This window comes from Lynx canadensis, chromosome B4, assembly GCF_007474595.2.
Source record: "Lynx canadensis isolate LIC74 chromosome B4, mLynCan4.pri.v2, whole genome shotgun sequence".
Lineage (NCBI taxonomy): Eukaryota > Metazoa > Chordata > Mammalia > Carnivora > Felidae > Lynx > Lynx canadensis.
This window is the reverse complement of record NC_044309.1, coordinates 2,866,528-2,888,529: the sequence shown is the minus strand read 5'-3', so window position 1 is coordinate 2,888,529 and position 22,002 is coordinate 2,866,528. Positions and strand designations below refer to the sequence as shown.

The following is a 22,002-nucleotide window of genomic DNA, read 5'->3' as shown; positions in this document are numbered from 1 at the left end:
AGCGGGGGTCAAGGCGCCCGAGGACCAGGACCTTCCGGCTCTAAGGGCATCTCGCTTTTCCCCACAGACCGCACGAGATCGAGGAAGACAGACACACCCGTTTGCGTCTTTACCGCCCAGACTCTCTCTCCCCAGGACATTTAACCTTAAAAAGGAACAGGCACTAACCACTTTGAAAGTTGATCATAATAGATTGTTACGGTGGATTCGTATCTCCTACCCTCGTGGAGGTCAAGAGGAAAGAAAAAAGTAAGGATTTTTTCAAAATGAAATGGCCCACCGAGTAGGGAACCGTGTGTGAAAGTTAATCAACAGGGCAGGAGCCTTTACGGGCAATCACTGCGTGAACCTGTGCTTACCCGTCAAAAATACGTTCCCATATGATGTAACCTACCGTGTTAATATACCGTATCGTAATAATATATGATACACGTTAACACATTATATCGTATACCGTGACATACGATACATTACTGTTATCTTTACATCCTGAAACATCGTATTATAGAACTTACTATTTCTGTGTTATATAGCGAGAATACATACATGATGTATGTCTATAAATTATACAGAATGAACCTGCCTTCAACCTCTCTGTTCTATTTCACTCCAGACCACCTCTCTCTTTCCTGTCTGTCACACACATAACACCAGGCTATCAACACACACCTGTGTCTGTGTATATATTTTTATAGGCTATATAGATACACATTGTACGTAACATGTAATATGTTGTGTACAATATACAACCATATACGTTTACAAAATAGCAATATAATTACAATCGTAAATATAGCAAATACATACTTTATATGTTACACAGAACATATGTTGCATACAATGTATTATAGTCACATAATGTTTTACACCATGTAGTACGCGAACATCTAAATACACGTACACCCATGCACGTGTCACAGTCTGGTGTTCTGTGTGACAAACAGCAGAGGGACAAATGGAATGGACTAAAGTGGGGCAGAGGAGCCGTGAGCAGGTTCGCCTTGGAGCTGGCGGGCCGCCCCACGCCTCCTGTACTGAGGACGTGACCCCCGGGCTCGGGCTCCCCACAGCTCCCCAGAATAGGCCGTCTTCATGGGGCAGCGACAAAGCCTACCGGGTGTGCGTTTTTAGCCCTGTGCATATAACGTATGGGGCCGCCGAGGATGTCTGTGGAGGGTGACATGGGCCAGGCCCGGCCCCTGGCAGGGGGGCTCCCGAGAGGTGTGAGTTGTGCTGTGCCTGTGAGTCACCAACCACACACGCTGCCCCGGGACCAATGCAAAGGCAGGCCCTCCCTGCTTCTAAGGGACTCCCAGGGACAGTGAGCAGCGTGTTACAAACAGGTAGAGAGACGGGTAGCTAGACAGTAGACAGACGACAGACAGACAGACAGAGAGCAGGGAGAGGACGCAGAGGGAGGGAGCCTCCGGCCTCAGGACTGCCTGTCACCAAGCCCTGCCAAGTAACTCCCCAGTTTCTGCTAAGAACTACCCCCCCCACCCCCCGTCACTCTGCACGCACCACACGCCATGCCATTCCTCAGATACGGGAACAGCACTCGACGTCCGTGGCGGTGCCGGCTTTCCGAGCTCCGTTCTCTGAAGCCTGGGATGCAGGGACACAGCACGTGTCATAGGACACAGGCCTGCGCTGAACTGGACCCAGCGCACAGCACGATGCCTCAGCCCCAAACCCGCGCGGGCCGACGACGAGAGAAAACATCTTGAACGAGGCCAGAACGGCAGGTGAAAACCAGGGCCGTCCCGCGCACGGCAGGGTGACGCGCGCTAACCCCTCGGCAACACCCAGAAAGCCAACACCCCGCTCCCCCGCTCCGACGGCCGCCAGAGTAATTCCGGCACCCTCCGTCCTGAGGTCACCAAGGACACCCGGGGGAAGGGGCCGCCCCGGGCGCCCCAGTGCCGGCGAGGACGCGGAGGCCGGGGCAGTGTCCCCAGCTTGTCAAGGGCTGTCTCCGCTGCACCTGGCTGGCGGCACGGACCCCTGGACAGTTCGGGCAACTCGTGTGCCCCGCACAGCATTCCACAGCTTCTGCAAATTTCCCTCTGCCTGTATTGTCACCGCTCAGCCTTAAACACTGACTCAACAAAAACATTTCCGAATCCCTTTGCTCCTGGAGTAGGAACGTGGGAAATCCTCCTAGAAAACATGACACACACTTGGAAAGGCAGAATATCCTCCCTAGACGGTTTATTTCGCGCGGCGCGGCTGTCTACGGGAAAGGAAGCACCCGTGGGCTGGGCCGCAGGAAGTGACTGGCAGGGGCCGGGGGCTCGGGCACATCTGAGCGCAGTTTTAAGCCGTCCTTCGCTTCCCAGGAAGACGTGACTAAATCAAGAAGGCTGGTTTTACACAAACGTACCATAATTTACAAGCTCGGACGAGCTGTTTTCTACTGAAGCCTCGTTTGAGGTTTGAATGCCTATTCCAATACAGCCAAGAGCCCAAAATATGTTCTGCCATCCTCTTTGGAGTCTGACTTCAGAGCGAGTTCCATGACTCACACGGGAGTAAAGGCACGCAAAAGCCGGAAGAACCGCACTGAGTTTCTACCCCAGAGTAACGCTCCCCGCCTGGCTGGCCCTCGTTTGCACGGTGTTGAGCCAGAGAGAGACCCTTCGTGGCCGCACCAAGTGTGACGACCTGTGGAGGCTTCGAGCGGCACCTCTTGGTGACGTCCCCAAACGTGCCCCAGACTCTGAAGTCAGTTTGACCCCCTTGGAACCGTCCTGAGCAATGTCCAGGGAGGCCTGGGGGCCCAGTCTGTCCCCAGGACCCCGTGCTGCCTTCAGAGGTCACTCTGACGTGCATTTTTAGGCACCTGTTAAATCGGCTCTGAGAAGAGTCGGAACCAGTCCACGGTGGGTGGCTTCCTCTCACGAGAGACCTCATACTGCGTAATTTTGTTTAATTGAAGGCCCAGAAGGACACCGGAGTCCCGTGCTATGGGAAGGACGCTTTGTGATTTAGAAGGCTCATGTTGCAGGCGTCCACCCGTCTCCTCAGCCGGACGATCCTCCTTCCGGATCCCGTTTCTGGCATTTTTCGCCCGGCATCTCGCCGTCTGAGTGGCACGCGTTCCAGCTGCCAGCGGAGACGCTGTGGCCAAGATCGCGACCGCGAAGCGTCTTCTAGATGTGACCACTGACACCAGAGACCTCTCCCGGGCTTCTGCTGCTTTGCGTAGATACGTGTTTTGGCTTCCCGCTTTAGTCCTTCACAAACGAGAGCACGTCACCGACAGGACTTAACGGCAAGCACACGAGAGGTGCGCTCTCGACCGCTGGAGGCTTTGGAGTCAGGAAATGCCATCCTGCTAAACCAGGTGGGCGTGGGACAGCGGCGGGCACGGGTCCTCCACGGTGGTGCCCTCGAAGCCCAGGAACGTCTGCTGTTTTGCTGCAGGAGATTCTGGGCGGACCCCCCGGTGACACAGCAGGCCCTCCCAGACCCAGCGCCCAGTTCACCGCACCCCCCCCCAACCCCAGGGCTCTTTGGGACCCAGATGCTCCAGCCTAGCGGGTCTGAGAGCGCTCAGGGCGCCGGGACCTCGGGGACGATGCCCCAGAGCCGCCTCCGCACGTGTCCCACTGAGCTGCGGTCAGACTCTCGAATTCTACAATTGGTTAGAACAGGACGGGCCCCGGCGGAGCCCCGCACGGTGTGCCTGTGGAGACCGGCCGGTCCACCAGCGTGCTGCGTTAGCCCCCCGGCGTTATCGGATGTCTCCACGCCGAAGCGGATGACACAGAGTCCCAGGCCGGTCACAAAACCCACGGCCACAGCGGGTCACGGCAAATCAGCATGACATGGCCCCGCGGTGATACCGCAGGGCGGGGCAAAGGCCCAGAAGGAGATTATATTTCCGAGATTAAAACACTAAACTGGGAACCGGGGCAAGGCCGTGTCAAGCAGGACCAGCATGTGGACGGTCCGAGGACGGGTCGCGGAGCGGGCCCTCAGCGGGAGAGACGCTCAGCCCTATGCCCGTTACCTCTGTCATGTGGCTGCATGCGGCCACAGGACCTTTGTGAACCCAGTAACCGTGCGGACGGGTCTGCTGGAGCCGGGCAGCCGACCCCGCAAGTCAGCTGCAAGGGACACACACTTGACTGCTCGTTCGGGCCATCCTACTACTGTTTTCAGACAGGTGCTTTGTGGGTTAGTAGTTCTGACTCTAAGGAAGTTAAAATGTAGAAACAGTTAAGTGTCAGACCTGCAGGAGAAGAGAGTGTGGTTCTGGTCACCTGGCCTTCCCAGCACTCGGGGTGGAGAGTGGGGGGAGGCGGAGGCAGGGGTGGGGTGGGTCCGAGCAGGCCAGCACGCCCCCCAGAAGTCACCCTGGGCACCCTGGCCTGCTCGCCACCCCCGGTCAGGAGCACGGGGGGCACCCACGTCCCACCACACCCAGACGCCCCACGCCCAGCAGAGGAGGGCAGGCCAGGAGGGGACCGCTGCTGTCCCACCCGGCCTGGCTGGAAAGTGGGGGTTGGGTGGTCACTGTCTTTCTGCCCCGAGCATGACATTTCCTGCTTAAAGACGGTGAACGCAGGCAGCCCGTCAGAAGTCACGTGCCCCGTGGCAAACGGGGTTTCTGTTCGGAAGGGGAAAATGACACCCCTCTGTTAACAGACAGATTAGAGCTGGTTTATCAGGGCATTAAGTCAGCTCTGACGAGCAGGGTCTCCGCCTGCAGCCCAAGCCGGCCAGGCCGGGGTCGCGGCTCTGACCTGGCCGAGGCCCCTCTCTCCAGGAAGTCTGACATGCGTGCTTTTAACAAGAAGGTCGGCTGCTGAATGTGCCGGGAATCATTCCTGCCTTTATTCAGGGTTCGGAAGACCAGAGACGGGCCTGTGGGTATTTCCAGGTCTGTGTGCCCATGCCCAACTGGTAAGCGCTATCTCAGAGAGGAGAGACTCCGGGCGCGCCTGGGGTGGGGGATCAGTCCCCTGAGCGTCCACCTCTTGGTTTCGGCTCCGGTCATGGTCCCAGGGTCGTGGGATCGAGCCCCGCGTCGGGCTGTGCTCTGAGCAAGGAGCCTGCCTGGGATTCTGTCTCCCTCTGCCCCTCCCCAGCTCCCCGCCTCTCTCCGTAAAATAAAAAATAAACACACAAAAAAGAAGAAAGACTTTTAAGTGAGTCATGTTTAAAGAGCTATAACTTCTGTAAATCTGCAGAAAAACCTTCTGCTAATAGGATTTTGAGCCTGCAGATTATAGGAGACCTGAGAACTGGCCTCCAGAACCAAAGACAGGAGGAACAGAGGACTTAACGGCCCTCCTCAACCCCGGGACCTCGTCCCGGGCACAGTCCTGTGGAACCATGTGACGTGCCCGTCATCGCCGTCCCCGGACAGCTAGAGACACCTGTAGGTCTCTAAGGAAAAACCCGAGCCTGGAAGGAAAAGGAGAAAAACCGACAACTGACTCACCAGGTGGGAAGAACGGGTTAATCGGCCCCCCGCCCCCTCCTCCCCAGACGGTGCCCAAGGGCTCAGCACAACAGCACGTGGTCCTGGCCCGGATTTACAGCAGTCCCGGCGGCAGCCAGACAGAACAATCCGGGTGCCAGGCCTGAAGCAGGACTGCCAGCGATTTCCCATCAGTACGCTTCCCACAAACTTTCTGCTGAGGGAAAAAACCCAAAAACCCTTCCTTTAGGTAACACTAACCCGTTTAACTCTTTAGGCGCGCGGGGAACCTCGAAAGCTCCAGTCAAGCTCCGGGGGGCTATACACACCGACAGGCAGCTGGATAGGCTGCTGAGTGAGGTTTTGGAGAAAGAAAACCAAACGTCCTGTAAATCTGAGCCCCAAGAGGTCTCGGACGGCCGCCCCCAACGGGGGTGACTGTGCCCACCAGCACCACTGCCCACGTCTGGAGACACTTCTGTCACGACTGTGGGGAAGGGGGTGGTCCCGGCCGGTGCCCCCTGCCCGTCCTAGGGACGGTCACACCAGGCGGGCGGGTAAAGGGTGAGCATTCTGCTGCCCGAACGAATTAGGAAAAAACCCAGCAGATTTCGGAGTCGGGTGGATTTCAAAGACAGGGTCCTTCACGTCGGTGACAGAGAGCTGATGGTACCTGAACGGATTCACTTCGATGAGATGCTATCGGTTCCCGGTGCAAAGTCTGAGGGTGGGAGGCGACAGAGTTTTGAGTGAGCCCAGGACGGCCCCCCATGGGGACAGAAAGGACAGGCTGTTCCCTAGAATTCCTCTTTTGGGGGTGGGGGGAGGGGTGTCACGAGAAGCAAGGTGTCTTCTCCAGACGGATGCCTTCGGTTCAAGGGAGCCCCTCCCCAGGCTGCCCCCGTTAGCTCCCCATCGCTGGGACTCACGGGCCGGCCGTTCCTGGGGCCGAGCCACAGACACTGCCCTCTGCTCTTGTCCCCGGCACCTTCTTCCCGGGGTGCCAGTCACCAGTAAAGCAGTTATTACACCACCCTGCACACAGACCCTCCCTGAAAGAAACGGGATCTGTTCAGACTCAGGACTCCGCACTGCCCACCTGCGGGGAGGGGCGGGATGCCGGGCTCGCCCAGCCGACAGGACCCCATCCACCCCACCCCTTCAGGGAGGGCACGGAGAATACGGCCCCAAAAGTGGTCGGGACGAGAGCGGGCAGCGGAGCCCACGATGGGGAGAAGAAGTCTGCTTTCCTGTGTCAAGACTCTTCCAGAGAAAACCCAAGATGCTCTTCTCCCAAGGAACCCACGTTCCTGGGGGCGGGCATAGCTGATGTGCCCCAAGGCGATTCCTGAACTGGGGACACTGTGAAGTCTGGTGGTAGAGATCTCATCTGACTATCCCATCTCAATACCCCCAGGACACAGGGCCAGTGACGACAAACAAAACCACAACAGAACTCTTAAACCAGACAAGGATTAATGCTGACGGTTACTAGGCTGGATTCAACACCCAAAGGTTTGGCATGCACACGGCCACCAGGCCCACCGCACGCCCTCCGCCTGCTGACCTGGGCAGTGTGGACATTCGGGGCCAGGGAACTAACTCCCTGTTGTGGCCACTGTTCTGGGCACCGCAGGGAGCTGAGTGGCGTCCCTGGTCCCCAGGCACCACATGCCGGGAGCCCTAATAACATGACAGCCACGAAATGTCTGCAGACATCGGCGTCCCCGGGGGTAGGTCCCATCCCCGTCACCGGCCCGATGGGGGACTGGGGCTTTCTCCCCAGCTCTGCCCGTGACGAAAAGACACAGAAAAAGCAAAGTCTCTTTTTTTGAAAGACACACACCAGTCAGTTTCTTCAACTATGAAATAACGGAAATGACTTCCTTCCCCTCCCTCCAGCACCCGCGGTCACCCTCCAGACCCAGTGGCCGCTGGTGACAGAGCTGGAGCCTGGAGAACCCCCACAGCGTCCCCAGCGAGGGGGACAAACACTGTGGGGCCCACGTGCTGCACGCCCAGAGTCCAGGCAGAATCGTCTGCACTGAATCGAAAACACGCTGTCGGTCACGAGAGAGGAACCTGGTCCGAGTCCGCCCCAGCCCCCAGCAGGCAGGAGAAGGGGGGGGTTCCGGCTGGAGCTCCAAGGAGAGGCAGCCCCTCCCCAGGGTGAAATGGAACCAAATGGAAAGGCAGAGGGCATCGGTGCGCGTGCACGCGGTCCCCGGCAGCGGCAGGAACACACGCGGGCAACTGTAGCAAGCTAAACACCCACCGGAGGGGCGGGCTCTGTCCACACCAGCGCCCCGGCCCAGGGCCAACGCCCACAGGGGTGACGTGACCCCGAAGGCACCCCAGACAACAGTCTGGAAACGCTTTGATTGGGCCCATCCTTTTCACAGCGCCCAAATCGGAGAGACGCAAACCCCAGAGCCACAGAGCCGCAGCTCGGAAGAGCAAAGCCAAGAACGGGGCAAAAAAAAAACACCTTTCCAGCAAACAACACACAAACTGTTATCCAGCCCGACGAGCAAAGGCTTGTGACCCGCCCCTTCCCAGAAGGAGGAGAGCCCGGGCCAGCTCTGGGGGGCCAGGGCAGGGTGGGGGGGAGGTCAGGGCCTGGAGCCGGTTTCAGGAACCACTGTGGCAAAATACCGCCCCCCCCCCCCACCATCCCTGCCGCACGGGCCATCCCGTCGGCGCCCTGCGCTGGGATCGCGGTAATCGCACAAAACACCTAATGGCTTCACACACCATCACGGGTCTCCCGTGTCAGGACATTTGAAAAGTGGGGTGTCACCAGTCGCACGGGAGAGGAATGATCCCGCAAATGAGGGGTCACGTAAACGTGAGTCCCCAGTGGTGGGATATCGCAGAAACCTGAAGTGTGGAGAGGGATCGTGGCGGAAAACACTGCACAAAATATATTTGCTGTAGTTTTTTTTTAATTTTAAATGTTTATTTCTGAGACAAAGAGAGAGAGAGAGCGTGAGCAGGAGAGGGGCAGAGAGAGAGAGGGAGACACAGAATCGAAAGCAGGTTCCAGGCTCTGAGCTGTCAGCATCGAGCCTGACACGGGGCTCGAACCCACGAACCGTGAGATCATGACCTGAGCCGAAGTCGGACGCTCAACCGACGGAGCCCCCCCAGGCACCCCCCCATTTGCTGTAATTTTTTAACATTCAGATCCCCTTCTAGACTCTCACATACAGTCTTGGGGAGGATCAGAATAAAACACAAATGTGCTCTCTTCTTTCCGTGTTTTCCGCTTTGTCAGGTTTCATAAATTTAAAACCTAAATAGAGATTATTTATCCCTCATAGTTTTTGACGTAAACGCCCGGGTCCAAACTACACGGGCGCCTCCCCTCCAAACCTCGCCTACCGCTACGTGGTCAGCCCCTGGAAAGTGGGACATCACAGCCCGTGGCCCCTGGCTCACCTCAGACTCTTCATTTGAAGTTGGTACGGAAAGGGTTGCCGGGGAGGTGGTCTGGGTTTCCCGGTGGTGACACAAAGCTCAAAGTGGCCTCTTTCTCCCAGCTACCTCAATGTTTATTCGCGTTCAGCCCCATAATGAGTGACAGATCACTTCCGTAAGGAAGGAGGGCTGCAGACAAATACGGTCATCCCACGGGGCCAGCAGGTAACACGAAGCGGCATTTTGCGCCCCGCGTGCTCCCCCCCAGCCCCTCACCCCTGGCACAAACCTCACAGACCTGCACCCAGACCAGGAGTGCGACCTCCCCACTCCCTGGGGCACGCCCCCTCCCTGCACACGGGGCCCTGCTTTGGCCTGAGGGGCGTGCCCACCACCCGTCATCTCGTGTTGGGTCAACAGCGCCCGGGCAAGCGTGAGGCACGGGTCCCCGAGGCAGAGAAAGCGGGAGGGAGACGCAACACTGACCTCATAGATGAAGTACACCTTGGCCCCCACGTATATTCCCATGCGCACCACAGCACGGACAGCAGCATTCATACCTGCGGAAGGAAGGGGACAGAGTCAGTGACCAGACTGTGGCGATTCGCGTGCTGCCATTTAAGCCGCTGTGACCATGGGGGACCCACGAGCCCGCGCGGCGGGCTCCTCACACGGACGACGGGCCTGGCGTGCACGTCCGGGGTCAGGGCCAGGCGGCCGGCGCGCTGAGGGCACACGGCCGGGGCGCGTCACTGTCCGAGAGCCTGGGGCACCCTGACGGTCACCGCAGACAGAGGCGGGACCCCGGCCCGGAGGAGTTGGTAGGCAACACAGCCCATCGGCGAGACAGCAGAGAGACCGGGGCTTATCTGTAGTTAGACGGACTCAACTTGACTCGGACGAGGGCTGCCTCTGCGACCGGAGGAGGAAAATCGTTATTTCGTTAGCAGCTGGCGGTGTAAAGGATGTCTCAGCGAAGGGCCTTAAATTCAAACTAAGTCACGCCGTTTATTAAAAGAAAAGCCAGCCCGATACGGTATGAATAAATACCTCCTCAAGATAAATCTCGGACATGCTCCACACTTGCCCAGAGGACGCCACCTAGAGGGGATTAAAGCGGTTTTGTGCGACACAGCCTCGTGCTCTCACGACGCCCCGACTCGCTCTCCACGGGAGCCCCACTTTTGAGCGGCGCACCTGGGCCGGGTAAGCCCTGGGGAGAGCGGAGGGAACAGGAAACTGCAAACCCTGTGTCATCACGAAGAGGCCGGCCCGCGAGACCAGGGTTCGGGAGGGGACGGTCGGTCCCAGGCCTTGAACAGGCAGCTCCCGGCTCCCAGCCGACATGCGGGACATCGGGTGGCTCCCCCGCCTCCCCCGCTAACTCACGTTTCAGACACAAATGTCAGGACTGCAGAGGCTGGAGAACACGGGCCACGCAGGAAAGGCCACCCCTGGTAATACACGGAAGGCACCTGGCTCCCGGGAGCGTTACAGACACGGACACGAAATTCGTACGTACCGGGAGGGCAAAGCCACTCAGAAGACAGGCAGAGATGGTCACAGCTGAGCCACGTCTGAGACCCGAGAACACGGCTGTCAGCTCTCAAAGGCTACAGTACTCACGTGGCTGGACGAGCTTGGGGCCCAGACCTTAGAAATAAGTCCACGTTTAACGCACACGTAAAACATACACGTCCGCGGACACGTGCACATCTGCGAGCCATCACTTCCCGGTCGAACCCCGTTTGAGGACCTACGGATTAACGGCTGTTCGGTCCTCCAGACCCTCAGACGCTGCACATCAGGGCACAGCCTGCACGCCCCCCACGTGCTGCCTTTCCCGTACGTGCTCTCCGTGCTGCTGCCCACGCTGGACCCACACACCACGACAGCCTCTGCCCTCGAAACTGGCATTTCTCCCCACGTTTGCCCCACATCCCGCCCTGTGCCTCTAACCTTATCTACACCACGGCCAGAGGACTGGAACGGCTGTTTGTCTTTGGTTAGTCACGACACAAGCAATTTATAAATACGTTCTTCTTGTTAAAAAACTACGGGGCGCCTGGGTGGCTCGGTCAGTTAAGTGGCCGACTTCGGCTGAGGTCACGATCTCGCGGTCCGTGCTGACAGCTCGGAGCCTGGAGCCTGCTTCGGATTCTGTGTCTCCCTCTCTCTGCCCCTTCCCCTGCTCACACTCTGTCTCTCGCTCTCTCAAAAATAAATAAACATTAAAAAAATTTTTTTAAAGTATTACAGGGTGCCTGGGTGGCTCAGCCAGTTAAGCGTCTGACTCTTGATTTCGGCTCAGGTCTTCATCATGGCTCATGAGATTTCGGCTCTGCGGGGTCAGCAAGGATTCTCCCTCTCTCTCTGTCCCTTCCTACCCCCCTCCCTCTTGCTCGCTCTCTCAAAATAAATTAATAAGTTCATTTATCCATTTAAAATGTTTATTTTGAGAGACAGAGCATGTGCACACGTGCACGCGCGCACACACACACACACACACACACACACAGGTGCACACACGGGTGGGGGAGGGGCAGAGAGTGAGACTCTCAAGCAGACTCATGCTTAGCACAGATCAGTGACATCATGATCTGAGCTGGAAATCAAGAGTCAGATGCTTAACCGACGGAGCCCCCCAGGTGCCCCGGGGCCTCCTGCGTCGGCACCCACAAACTCGGATATGCCCATGTCCCTGCCCTCGATTCGACAGGGCCTGCACGCGTCGAGCCACACTCCTCAGGGACAGGTTGTCCAGCACGGGGACTCTATCTACCTGCTCGGCCCCACCTGGATGCTCGACCTGGAATCTCACGGTCAGTCGTCTCCACAGCACAAGCCCACAGCTCCCCCCGAAATGTCGCCGCGTCCCGGTCAGACACACTGGATGCCCTCCCTCGACCTGCAGATGGGGCCCCAGACCCCCAGAGACTCCCCGTGAGCCCCCACCCACCCCTCGTCCCTGGAGGAGTGGCACAGTGTGGGCTCTCACACCTGTGCGGGCGGCCTGTGCGTCCCCCGCGGCCGTGTCAGGTGGGCGGCTGGGGGGACAACACAGCTGCTTAGCGTCCCCCCCAGCAGGCTCCAGGATTCCGGGGCTTACGCTGCAGCCACCGTCACAGGGAAACTGACCCCGAGCCCTTCAACGGCACCGTCACCGGGTGGGAAGTATGATAAACATCGACTTCCGGGCCGTCACCCTCCTGAACGCCCCTCCTTTACGAGGCGTCATTCCCAAGGGGCCCCTCACACAGGCACGATAAATGCGGCTTTTGCGCCACGTAAGCGGCTGAAGGAAGGAACTGTGACAAGTAGACATGATCCGGAGGGGACGCCCCCGAGTCCCTGTGGGATAAAAGCCTGCCCCGACTGTAACCTGTCATGGGAGGCCCCCTGCCTGCCTCCCACCCCTGCACTCACCTCTGCAGTCACCCCTGCCTCCCACCCCTGCATCCTCCCTCTGCACTCACCCCTGCACTCACTTCTGCACCCCACCCCTGCACCCCACTCCTACACTCACATCCCACTCAGTGCCCACCTAGCGCTGGGTATCCCCCTGGGCCCCGGCAGAGTCCCTGGGGGCTTCTGGGGGAGGGAGGAGCCTGAGCATTTCCACCAAGTTCCCGGGGAGGGGCAGACGGAGAACAGCCCGGCCAGTACATCCTGAAAACCCCCTCCAAGACTCACTGGGCTTTAACTCACTTACTTGCAAGTGAGTCATCTAGTGAAGCCAGCCGGCCTCTTGCCACAGCTCGGAGCTCCGCCTGGGGCCTGGGGCCTGGGGAGGGGCCGTGCCTGTGGCTAATAACCAGCTGGGGTGGACGCTCACAGGAAGCCTGTGGGGTCCGGAGCCCCCCTGGGCGGATGAGGAAGTCAGGCTCCGGGCACAGAAACTGAGACGCCCAGGGAACAAAACCCGGCGGGTAAGCCTTGGCCTTCAGTCAGACGTAGAGCTGGTGCAGATTCTGCAGCAGGAAGGCTGTGCCGGAATCCCCAAAGCCAACCGCGAGGGATCCAGATGCCCCCTGGGCCCCAATTCCTGTCTAAGTGCTCGGGGCGGGGCCTGTGGTTAGTCAGCCCTCCCTCGTGGGTCCTCCTCCCACCGGGCGGGGCTGGGCCGGCAGGTGGCCGCCTTCCAGGGAGGGGACCCAGGAGGACAAAAGCCAGGGAAAGGGGAAGACACCCCTGCTCCCCAACAGCCTGCATCACAGGTTCCTCCCTCGTGCTTTCGCTTTCGCTTCGGTGGCCACGTCGGGGAAGCAAAGCAACTCTCCTAATCGTTATCACGGGGAAATGTCATCTTGAGTCAGAATCTTGGTGCTTCGAGAGCAGTCGCCTCGTCGTTCGCAGAAATGTAAACCCGGCCTTCAGGGAATGTGGAGTCCGGTTACGGGCACCCAGAATGACCAAACCTTGGGAAAACGAGGGGGCAGCGAGGTGGGAAATGTGTGCAGGTGACTTGAGACGCAGCAGAAACATCGGACCCTTAAGTTGTTCTGATCTTCCGTATTCGCCGCTTCTCACCAAACTAGGGTGCAGGTCGGAGCGTCTGGTCAGATCTTCCCGCCCTGGAGGTCAGGGAGCGCCGTGGACCTGTTTCCAAACGCTTCCTGGGGTCTGTTCTGATGACGTTTAAACTCTGAGGAATCTTGGGGCGCCTGGGTGGCTCAGTCGGCCAAGCGTCTGACTCGCGGTTTCAGCTCGGGTCCTGATCTCAGGGTTTGTGGGATCGAGCCCTGTGTCGGGCTCTGTGCTGACAGTGCAGAGTCTGCTCGGGAGTCTCTGTCTCCCTCTCTCTCTCTCTCTCTCTCTCTCTCTCACTCTCTCAAAAATAAATAACAAGTAAATTTAAAAAAAAAAGAAAAGAAACTTCATCTGTAAGAAGTAAGGGATTTGCTGATTCTAATAAAACGAGTGGGGCTCGTCCTGTGTTTCCCACGTGATCAGAAGAGTATAATCAACCTCCCGACTTAACCCTCTTAGCGGTGTGGAGCGATTTTCCCCACTCGTCACCTTCCCTTCCCTAATTAGTCCCTGCTTAAATTCCTTTTGGAAAAATGAAGCCCAGCTGTTCAGCCCTCTCACCGGCCTCTGTCTGAATTCACGTGCCTCTTTGTACCGAAGCAGCCGTCAGCGTGTGTCAGAACACAAGCTAAAGCACCGTTACCTTGCTCCTGCTCCTGAGATTCTCCGTTAAGCCTCCCCGTTTAATAATGTAGGCAGGAGGGGCGAGGGGGGAGGTCACCAGGAGAGCTGTGTCTGGGGCTGCCTCCCCCGGGATCAGTTGGCAAGCTGGGAGCTCCCCCCATCCTGTGCTATCCACATCGCTGCCCGCGTGAAAAGTCGGGGGAAAACGTGGGCACGCGTTCACTCGTCCAGCCATCCGGTGCACACGGATGGGGCATCGTCTCCTCGCCAGGCACCGGTGCCCTACATCACTGGCCAAACGGGACGGTTCCCGGGCCCGAGAAACCAATACACCGCCAAGGAGGAGAGCGCGGGCAGAGCGGGGCTGGGGGACTGGGTGCGGGGTCCGGTGGGAGGTGGAGCGGAGCCAGCGTGCCCGCCCCGGGGAAGCCTGGGTGACAGGGAGCGGGAGAGGCCGGGCACTCCGAGCCTGCCACACGCCGCGTCCCAGTGCCCACCACGGACACCGAGACCACAGCCAGCAGTCCCCTGCACGCCATCCGAGCTTCCACACAAAGGCTCGGGGGTGGGGGGGACCCTTTATATCCAAGCAGCCACGACCACCGCGGGGGCTGAAGCCCCACTGTTCCTGGGGCGGCCCCGGACTGTGCCAAGATGCACTGTGTCCGATAACAGAGCGCATGTCAAGGCTCAGCACGGAAACAAAAAAGTGAAACGTCCTATTAATGGTCTTTATATTAATGATGGACTGAAATACTAGATTGAATAAAATACACATTTACAATTAACGTCTCCTGTTTCTTTTCCCTTTTTAAAATTTGTTTATGTTTATTTATATTTTAGAGAGAGAGAGAGAAAGAGAGAGAGAGAGAGCACGAGCAAGAGAGGAGCAGAGAGAGGGAGACACAGAATCCAAAACAGGCTCCAGGCTCCGAGCTGTCAGCACAGAGTCCGATGTGGGCCCCGAACCCACGAACCGTGAGATCATGAACTGGGCCGAAGTCGGACGCTCAACCGACCGAGCCCCCCAGGAGCCCCTGTTTTCCCTTCTGTAATGCGGTGGCTACACGGTGACATCCATAATGGGCCTCATGTGGGAGCCTGGTTTCTATCGCACAGCAGTGGAATCTACTTCTGAACCCACACCGTAACAGTGGTGTGGTCTCTTGCCGGGAGCATCAGAGCAAAGCTCCTTGGAAAGGCGGAGAATATTCCAGGCACCTAACAGCTCATCCCCTGCTGATGGGTTTTCCCTGGACCTCCCATTGTTCACCAGTCTAAGCAAGGCTATCAAGAACATTCTACCAACCTGCCTGCTTCCACCGCTGCTCCCGGCTCTGCCTTTCTTCCTGCCCTACCGTGAGCTCCTACCTGAGGCCAAACCCTCCACCTGCAAAGTCACCCGACCCTCCTGGGTCCCCGCCATAGGGGCGTCTTGCCAGGGGCCCAGCTCCAGTCCTGCAACCCTCCAGCTATGGCCCAATCCTGCTCCCCATGAGACCCTAAACTTGGGCTTTGCACCCGCACCTCAGGTGGCTTCCCTGAACCCACAAGGCAAATCCAAAGTCCTCACTGCCTGCCCCTCCCCGGAACCTCACCCACCTGGCCCTGACCTCTTCCCCCAGCCCCTGCACGCCCCCCCCCGCCCCCATGCCAGGGTACTGTGCGCTGGTTCACCCCTCAGCCCCCCATGGGGTGTGTGGAGAGTCTCTGCGCACAGGTGTCCCGGGCCTTCCAGAAACAGGCTCTCTGCCGGGTCCGGCTCCCTGACAGAGGGCGTCCGCCGTCTGCCCCGGGCATCACTCCGCACCCAGGCAGCCTCGCTCATTGATGGGAGGAGGACACGGGAAGGGGAATCAAACCCCAGGAATATTAATCCAGAGCTGAGCCGAGGAGGAAGGGCCGCGGGCGGCCACCGCACCTACTCTGCCAACCGTTTCCCAGTCGAAGACACGTCCAGCCACATCACTTGTTTACACGCTCTGTGCAAGGAGTCCTATGCGTAACCCTCCCAGTCAAGGTCCTCGTCCTGATGGGCCGAGCTGCCCCGTGGACCCCGACTCCAGCGTGGCCCTGAGCCGACCAGAGGGACCAGAGGTGCGGTGCCCAGACCCGCGACACCAGAACGCGCCTCCGCAAGACCCCTGGGTGGCTTCTGCGAAACCAGGGGGACAAAGCTCCAGAGCCCCCAGGGGCAGCAGGGCGGGGCAGCGTCCCTGGATGGAAGACCCTCACTGGGGAGGAGGGGAGAGGCAGGGGGAGCAAGAAGGGAGTTGGGGAGAGGACAGCAGGTGAGCGATTCTGCGGCTTTGTTATGCAAATGAGCACTGGAGGCCCTGCCCAGGGGAGAGTGGGACCCCGGCGGCGGGACCCTGGTGGAGAGCAGGAACCAGGCTATTCACCCCCAACGGCCCCAGGGTTCTGGGAGGCCCGGCTCCACACTCTCGTCCTGACAGGTACAACGTGTGTAATTCCAGGCACGCTAAGTACATGGCGGCAAAGACATCTGGGAAAAAGGGGTGGGGGGGCCCCCGGGCAGGTGCACCAAATACAGACAGTGCGCCCCGCGGAACTTGCTGAGAAGAGGGAGGTGGACACACAGCACCCCGGCCATTTTTAACATAAAGGCCCCTGCCCTTTGTCCAAATACACCCTCCTGACCTAATTACAATCGCAGCAAGCATACAGTTTTGGGTCCCCACGTTTGCTGTCACCCCGTCCCGGCCCGTCTCTGTGTTTCTAACGGTGATGGCTCCTGGTGGCCCCTCTGGTGGGCAGAGCGGCCCCCGGGGGCCCCCGGCTCCCCCCGATGAAACGTTTCAGTTCCGAGCCAAAGCTGTTTGCTTCCCGTAACCGGGTTTGAGTTTTTCTGAAAGACGACCAAGTGTCCTGAGTCTAAGTCACCTGGGTGTGCCACACGGTGCGTGTGCCAGAGTTCCAGAAAACGGTGCGATGGCTGATTGCCCGCGGCGCTCACGGGGTTACCGCTGTGATTCTAACACACCGCTGCCAGGACGCAACAGTTTTTGCTAAATTAATTATTACATTTTAAGTGGAAAAAAAAAAAAAACCCATTACAGAACGTACGCGGACAGGGTTCCAGGGCAGTGAGGGGCCCCAGAGCCCTCGGAGACAAGATGCCCACCGGCCCCCACTTCCCTCTGCATCGAGCTGGGCTCCTGTCGCGTGTTCAACGGCAGGACCACCCTCGTGCCCGAGGCCCCGAGACCAGAGCCTCACATTCCCGACCACGGTGCTCAAGTTCGAATCTTCGAGGCCTTGGCGTTCCCAGGCACCGCTCTGCAGAAGGACTGCTTTTGATTAGTGAGGTTCAGGCATCGAAATGACTTCATGAGAAAAGGAAGGAGCCAGAACTCCAGCCGCCCGGCATTTTGCGACAGGGAGTGGCCCACAGGCCTCGGGGAGAGTCAGGGGAGCCGTGCAGCAAACGCTCGAGAGCCTGCCCCGTGCCGCGTCCTGTGCTGGACCCCAGAAACGCACTTGGGGAGAGACACCGGGGTCCCCCGCCTCCCGGGCCCTCTGCACCCACGCGGCCCGGCCCTGTCTACCACTTAGAGCGGAAGGCAGGCAGCACCCCACAAAGCCCGCCTGCCCCCGTGTGCACTAAATTAGCACAGAGCAGCACCTGCACAGCCCAGACGGCAGGTACTCATCCTGCGAGTTATTCTTGCTGATGCTGGAAAGGCTGATCGAGACTCCGTTCATGTGAGCTCCCCGAATACCGTACTCATGCTTGCTTTGCGTCAGGTGAAAGAGGGACTCAGCCTTCCCAGCCTCGCTGCCCCGGGTTCCTGCACCTTCTCAGCTGCACCCGGCCTCCCGGAGCCCACACTCTGAATCATGTCTGGTGAGTGACACAATCTTGCTGGAGGGTGGCTGCTTAGTCACGGAAAGGCTGTCCATCCAGCAAGGTGGAAAATCAGTTTAAACTTGCAGACGTCCTTGCGACAACAGAAGAAACCCAAAGAAGGAGAAGAACAATAAGGTCTAGGAATTGCCTTCCTTAAGGGGCGGGGCGGGGGGCTGTGGGAATACAGATGAGGGGATTTTTTTTTCTTTCTTCTTCTTATTTTTTAAATAATTACACGAAACTCGAGTAGAAAACAAAAGCACTCCATCACTCGGGTATCGACGTGGGACTGCTTCGGCTACCCCAGTGCTATCGCTGTAAACAGGACTTTTCTGCTCTCCTCGCAAAGCTGTGGAAAAACCATCCATATAGTGTCAAGCAAGCTGGGCTTTGCACACTTTGGAGCGTTAACTTGGACCTGAACTTTACAGCCTCACCGAAGAAAGGCCCCCGGAGAGCATGGCCTGCTGGGAAGTACCGGGGATTGAGAGCTCACAGGGCTTTGCCTAAATCCTGCCAACTGCCACGTATGCGCCGCGTGACCTGAACGAAGTCACCCGCGAGTCTGTAGGACCTTCTCCCCACCTCGAAAATGAAGACATACGCACCGTGGAGTAACGTAATGAGGCCTGGAGGTGGGAAGCGTAGCGCTCCCGGCCCCCCAAATAGTAGCCATGGTCATCTCCACGTGGAATCCAACCATCATTCCACACCGGATTAGCAAACTACCTTGTGGGGCTCCTGGGGGGCTCAGTCGGTTAAGCGTCCGACTTCGGCTCAGGTCATGACCTCGCGGTCCGTGAGTTCGAGCCCTGCGTCGGGCTCTGCGCTGACAGCTCGGAGCCTGGAGCCTGCTTCGGATTCCGTGTCTCCCTCTTTCTCTGCCCCTCCCCCGCTCATGCGCTCATGCTCGCTCTCTCTCTCTCTCTCTCTCAAAAATAAATAAAAAGATTTCTAAAAATTAAAGAAAAAAGAAAACTACCTTGAAATTAAGGCTTGCACATGCTCTCCTGGATCTTTAGCTATGAGCAAAACTCTCCTGCCTTGGCTGACAGAATCTGGAATCAAGATAAAATGGGGAAAGAACAGAGCGTCTTAGCATCTCTAGGAACAACCTTCTCCAGGGGTCTCTAAATCTGCTGCTGCTGCTGAGACTGACCGAGCACACGCCAGGAGGAGCTTTCTCAGACCCTCAGTCAGAGCTCAAAATACCAAAGCAGGAGATGCTGCTTCCCACGGAGTTCCAGACAACACGGGGTCCAAGGCCTCAGCTCCGCCGGATAAATGCCCAGACCACGGGAGGCTCTCCCAGGGGCAGCCCGATGCCCACCTGAGAGTGTCAGGCGTTTCCCATTAATCTGACACCACCCGAGCGGCCTTCTCACGTCTGGGTCTCAACGTTTCCTCTCCCAGTGACCAACTGTGTGGACTCAACTGGCCTCTTGTCACTTTCAACTACTCACAGGTGGCGGAGCCAGGAGAAGGGACAGAAAGTGCTGACTCTCCTGTGCCATCACCTCGAGTCCGTGCACGTCACCTACCGGGTAGCTGAGCAAGCTTTTGGGCGGGGGTTCAAAAGAACGACCCGCCCATGTATTTTCACCAGACACAGAGCCTTAATTGTAAAACAACCTTGAAACTCTGACCCTGAAGCCCTGTGGTTTAAAAGCCAGTCCGGGGGCGCCTGGGTGGCGCAGTCGGTGAAGCGTCCGACTTCAGCCAGGTCACGATCTCGCGGTCCGTGAGTTCGAGCCCCGCGTCAGGCTCTGGGCTGATGGCTCGGAGCCTGGAGCCTGTTTCCGATTCTGTGTCTCCCTCTCTCTCTGCCCCTCCCCCGTTCATGCTCTGTCTCTCTCTGTCCCAAAAATAAATAAAAACGTTAAAAGCCAGTCCGTCTTCCTGCCCAACGGTGCATCCCCCTGTCGAGGCCCAGATTAAGATTCACCCAGGATGCTTCGGAACGTGTGCCAGCCCACGTCTCCACACGCACGTGCTTTTCAAGCCGCCGGTTGACGGGGAAGCCACTCTGAGCCCCACGGCGACCCCACCCGCACTCCACGTGGCACACCTTGGGTGTTTACTTAAGCGACAATACAGTGTTCCCCCGTGTTTCCAGGCCGGGCCAGTGCCCCGTCACAACACTTCGCGCCTCCGGAATGTTTACTCCCGGGATCACTTTACTAGAATACTAGGTCACCGGGGGAACTGCTCGATCAGCCGGGGGTCCCCCCTCCGGAAGGGAAGGCGGGCCTGTGTGGGTGGGGGAAGGGGGGCGGTGAGCAGCACGGCTGCCTCCCAGGGTAGAAGAGGCGGCTCTCCCGCCGGGACTCCCGCCGGGAATCCCGCTCCGCGGTGCGGGCAGCACGCAGTCCCCGCGCCGGGTGCCCAGGGCCAAGGGCGCAGGGCGCGAGGGTGGCGACTGGCCCGGCATCACGTAGACGCGCGAAGGGCGGGGCTGAGGCCACTGCGCCCCAACCTGCCGCCCCCGCGCCAGCCACGCCCGGCTCAAGGGCAACGGGAAGGTCACGGGCGCGGTGGGCGGGGGGAGTGCCAGGCAGCGCGCTCCAGCATCCTTCCGCCTCGCGTGGCCCAGAAACGCGCCCGCGTCCGGCTGGAGCAGGAGGGGGGAGAAAACACCAGCAGACCCAGCTGGATGGGCGCCTGCGGCCCCGGCCATCTCTAGGCTGCGAGGACGCCTCGGGTCCACTTCCCAGCGGTCGGCGTGCCCCACCCATCGATGCACCTGTGCCAGGAAACCCCACCGTCCGAGAGCTCCTGTGGCCCCACGTGCACCCAGCGCCAGAGGCCGGGCGTGGCCGGGTCACCCCCCCTCTTAACTATAAACATCTCTTGGGTGTCCGCGGCCCCGGGCTTGCGTCCCCCTCTCCCCAAGGCGGCCTCCACATGGTGGGGGTGACGGGGAGGGCTAGAGTCCGCGCCCCGGGCGCTGGCGACGCCCCGGAGTCCCCGGCTTCCTGGTCCTTCCCCCCCAGAGGAGGCCGGCGGGGCGGGCCTAGCGACCCATTCCCGTCTTCGGTTTTGTCAGCGGAGCGGCGGAAACCGGGCCGGGGCCCCCCGCGCGGGTCCCCTCGCGCTCCCCGCCGCGCCCCGCAATGCAACAGCGGGGAGCCCGCCCGCGCCGCGCGGGGACGCGAATCCGCAGGACGCGCGGCGGGGACCGGCCGTTCTTCCCGCAAGGGGAGGGGGGTCGAGGGGGACGGGGCCGCGGCATCCGGGGGGCCGCGCTCTCCCCAAGCCTCGGAGGGGCATCGCCCCGCCCTACGACTCCGAGGAGAAATGACCTCGGGAGACCCCGTCCCCAGCCCCAGTTTAAAACATAAACGTGGGGGTGGGGAATTAACCGATCTTCCCGATAAAGCGTCCCCGGGCCACAACCCCCCTCCTCCTGCCCCCCCCCCCCGCAGCCACCCCTTCCGAGGCCGCTCCGCCCACTCGTGCCCCGGAAGGCCCCCCTGCGGCTCCCGGGCGCCGGGGCGGGCCCCCACCCCCGTCTTATCCGCGCACCCCCTCCTCCTCGCCTCTTCGGGGCTCCCATCGCCGCTCCCCGCTCGCCCCGGGCACCCCGTCCCCGCTTCCCGGGCCCTCCTCCCATCACCCCTCCCCGGCCGGCCGGGCGGCCGCGCACCTTGGGCATCCCCGCCGCTGGTCAGCACGCCGATGGCCTTGCCGGCCCCGGAGAGGTGCTCCAGGAACTTTCGGAAGGAGCCCTTGCGGGCGGAGACGTCGTCGTCGTCCATGGCGAGCAGGCCGAGCAGTGCCGGGGCGGGCGCGCAGCAGCCTGGACCCCGCCCGCGCCGCCGCCACTCGGAACCGCCCGCCCCGGCCGCGCCGCGTGCGCCAATGGGCGGCCTGGGGCGGGCTCCGGGGCGCGGGGGCGGGGCCGGGGCGCGCCAGCCGCCGGTGGGGGAGCGCGGCAGGTGGGGGCAATCCGGGAGGGGGGGCAGGCGGAGCGAGCGCGGCAGGTGGGCGGGGGCAAGGCGGGGCGGGGGGGGGGCTCCAGGTGGCACGGGGTGGGGGACGAGCTGCAGGTGGAGGGCGCACCGCTGGTGGGCGGGGCGTCCCGGTGGGCGGGATCGCAGCGGCCGGGGGAGCCTGGCAGGTGGCC

General features: G+C 59.8%; 1 protein-coding gene and 1 long non-coding RNA gene across 5 annotated transcripts in view; both read right to left on the bottom strand.

Annotated features, from left to right (window-relative positions):
• The window catches only part of LOC115519169 (phosphofructokinase, platelet), a 54,300-nt gene extending 32,635 nt beyond the window's left edge, over nt 1-21,665 (bottom strand). The window contains exons 1-3 of one of the 4 annotated variants that reach the window (XM_030322959.1): nt 9,902-9,932; nt 9,523-9,763; nt 9,338-9,411 (exon numbers count right to left, since the gene is read on the bottom strand). In XM_030322959.1, the coding sequence (XP_030178819.1) occupies nt 9,338-9,409 (72 nt within the window). In that variant the 5' untranslated portion in view covers nt 9,410-9,411; nt 9,523-9,763; nt 9,902-9,932. Of the gene's footprint in view, nt 1-9,337; nt 9,412-9,522; nt 9,764-9,901; nt 9,933-12,563; nt 12,884-21,522 lie in introns of those variants that run through there. The other 3 variants (XM_030322958.1, XM_030322960.1, XM_030322961.1) reach the window with 3 other exon arrangements.
• Nucleotides 17,029-19,547, bottom strand: LOC115519170. Its single transcript, XR_003970413.1, has 2 exons — nt 18,859-19,547; nt 17,029-18,225 (listed from the first exon to the last, which is right to left on the bottom strand). It is a non-coding gene; the product is annotated as an uncharacterized LOC115519170 (long non-coding RNA).
• Nucleotides 21,666-22,002: the final 337 nt, after the last annotated feature.